Consider the following 1,066-nt stretch of genomic DNA (forward strand, 5'->3'; position numbering starts at 1 on the left):
ACCCCCCCTTTTCCCCCTCCAGCCCTTCCTAGGAGCCAGGACTTTCCCGCAGTGCTTGGCCCCTCTGCTTGGTGGGGATGGGACACACGGCAGCTGGGGGGGGAACCCGTCCTGATGAATCCAACACCCAGGGTCCCTCTCCCAGCTGACCCCCCCTGATTTTCCTCCCTTTCTCCTTGCAGACTGGCTGGTGGACAGGAGACACTGCAACCTGAAATGGCAGAGCCAGGTCCTGACCATCCGGGAGAAGATCAACGCGGCCATCCAGGACATGCCGGAGAACGAGGAGATAGCGCAGCTGCTGGCAGGGGCCTGTGAGTGGGATCTGGGGTTGCGGTGTCCCGGGAAAGCTGGGATATGGGGGGTGTTGCACTGGGAGCCTGTTCCTGAGGTTATGGCAACATCCCCTGGTTGAGGAGGAGATGAGGAATCGGTGGCATGGCCTGGGCTGAGCTGGGAGAAGGTGGCACCCGGCAGACGTCCCAGTGACCGTGTCCCTCCCTCCAACGCAGACCTGCACTACTTCCACTGCCTGCGGATCGTGGAGATCCTCAAGGGCACTGAGGCTTCCACCAAGAACCTCTTTGGACGCTACTCGTCCCAGCGCATGAAGGTGAGCGTGGGCCTGGGGCTGTGTGGCTGGTGATGGCCAAAGTGTTTGTGATCACAGCCCCCCTCGCCCTCTGCTTCCCCCTCCCCAGGACTGGCAGGAGATCGTGGCCCTCTACGAGAAGGAGAACACCTACCTGGGTAAGGTAACACCTACTTCTGGCTGTGAGCAGGCTCCAGAGAGCCCTTGGGGGTGTCAGTGGGTGGCTTTCGGTCTCCAAACTGACATGAGGGTAAGGGGCAGGACGTGAGGAGCTGCTGAGTCCCAATGGGGTGAAGACCCTGAGCTGACTCCTGTGCTGAGGTGACTGGGGCACCCCAAGGGCTTCATGGGGGGACTGATGCAGCCTCTCAGCACCCCCCTTTGCTCCCCCGGCAGCCGAACTCGCCAGCCTCCTGGTGCGCAGCATCAGCTACGAGATCCCGTCGCTGAGGAAGCAGATCAGCCGGTGCCAGC

At 62.2% G+C, this 1,066-nt stretch overlaps 1 protein-coding gene across 1 annotated transcript in view; it reads left to right on the plus strand.

Moving 5' to 3' along the window:
- Positions 1–182: 182 nt before the first annotated feature.
- CDK5RAP3 (CDK5 regulatory subunit associated protein 3) overlaps positions 183–1,066 on the plus strand; it is a gene marked incomplete at both ends in the record, with an annotated part of 2,451 nt that continues 1,567 nt past the window's right edge. Inside the window, 4 exons of the mRNA XM_010181534.1 lie at positions 183–314; positions 513–613; positions 702–750; positions 989–1,062. Coding sequence (XP_010179836.1) covers positions 183–314; positions 513–613; positions 702–750; positions 989–1,062 — 356 coding nt within the window. The remainder of the gene's footprint in view (positions 315–512; positions 614–701; positions 751–988; positions 1,063–1,066) is intronic.

This window comes from Mesitornis unicolor, unplaced genomic scaffold (genome assembly GCF_000695765.1).
Source record: "Mesitornis unicolor isolate BGI_N332 unplaced genomic scaffold, ASM69576v1 scaffold31173, whole genome shotgun sequence".
Classification (NCBI taxonomy): domain Eukaryota; kingdom Metazoa; phylum Chordata; class Aves; order Mesitornithiformes; family Mesitornithidae; genus Mesitornis; species Mesitornis unicolor.